The following is a 237-nucleotide window of genomic DNA, read 5'->3' as shown; positions in this document are numbered from 1 at the left end:
TATGGGAACATAGCACTATAATGGGAGTCAAAGAAGAACATAAAATAAAAAGGTTTTATGAAATAAAGCATAGGTGAGGCAAAACGACATTTATTCGGGCGTTCCCCTAACGCAGAGGACATGCGAGTACACACCTTTTGAGTTTAAATCCGACACCTGCGATCAAAGGCCGCCTCAACTATTTCTTCAATATTATTTCCCGCCGTATCCGCCGCCGACATGTCCGGAAGACCCGTG

The 237-nt window shown here is 44.3% G+C and overlaps 1 protein-coding gene across 1 annotated transcript in view; it reads right to left on the bottom strand.

Moving 5' to 3' along the window:
- Positions 1-74: 74 nt before the first annotated feature.
- The window catches only part of LOC119588047 (glycine-rich protein 23-like), a gene marked incomplete in the record, with an annotated part of 1,615 nt that continues 1,452 nt past the window's right edge, over positions 75-237 (bottom strand). The window contains 1 exon segment of the mRNA XM_037936746.1: positions 75-237. Coding sequence (XP_037792674.1) covers positions 193-237 — 45 coding nt within the window.

This window comes from Penaeus monodon, chromosome 23 (assembly GCF_015228065.2).
Source record: "Penaeus monodon isolate SGIC_2016 chromosome 23, NSTDA_Pmon_1, whole genome shotgun sequence".
NCBI lineage: Eukaryota > Metazoa > Arthropoda > Malacostraca > Decapoda > Penaeidae > Penaeus > Penaeus monodon.
Note: the sequence above shows the minus strand (reverse complement) of the source record. Positions and strands in the feature narration are given on the sequence as shown.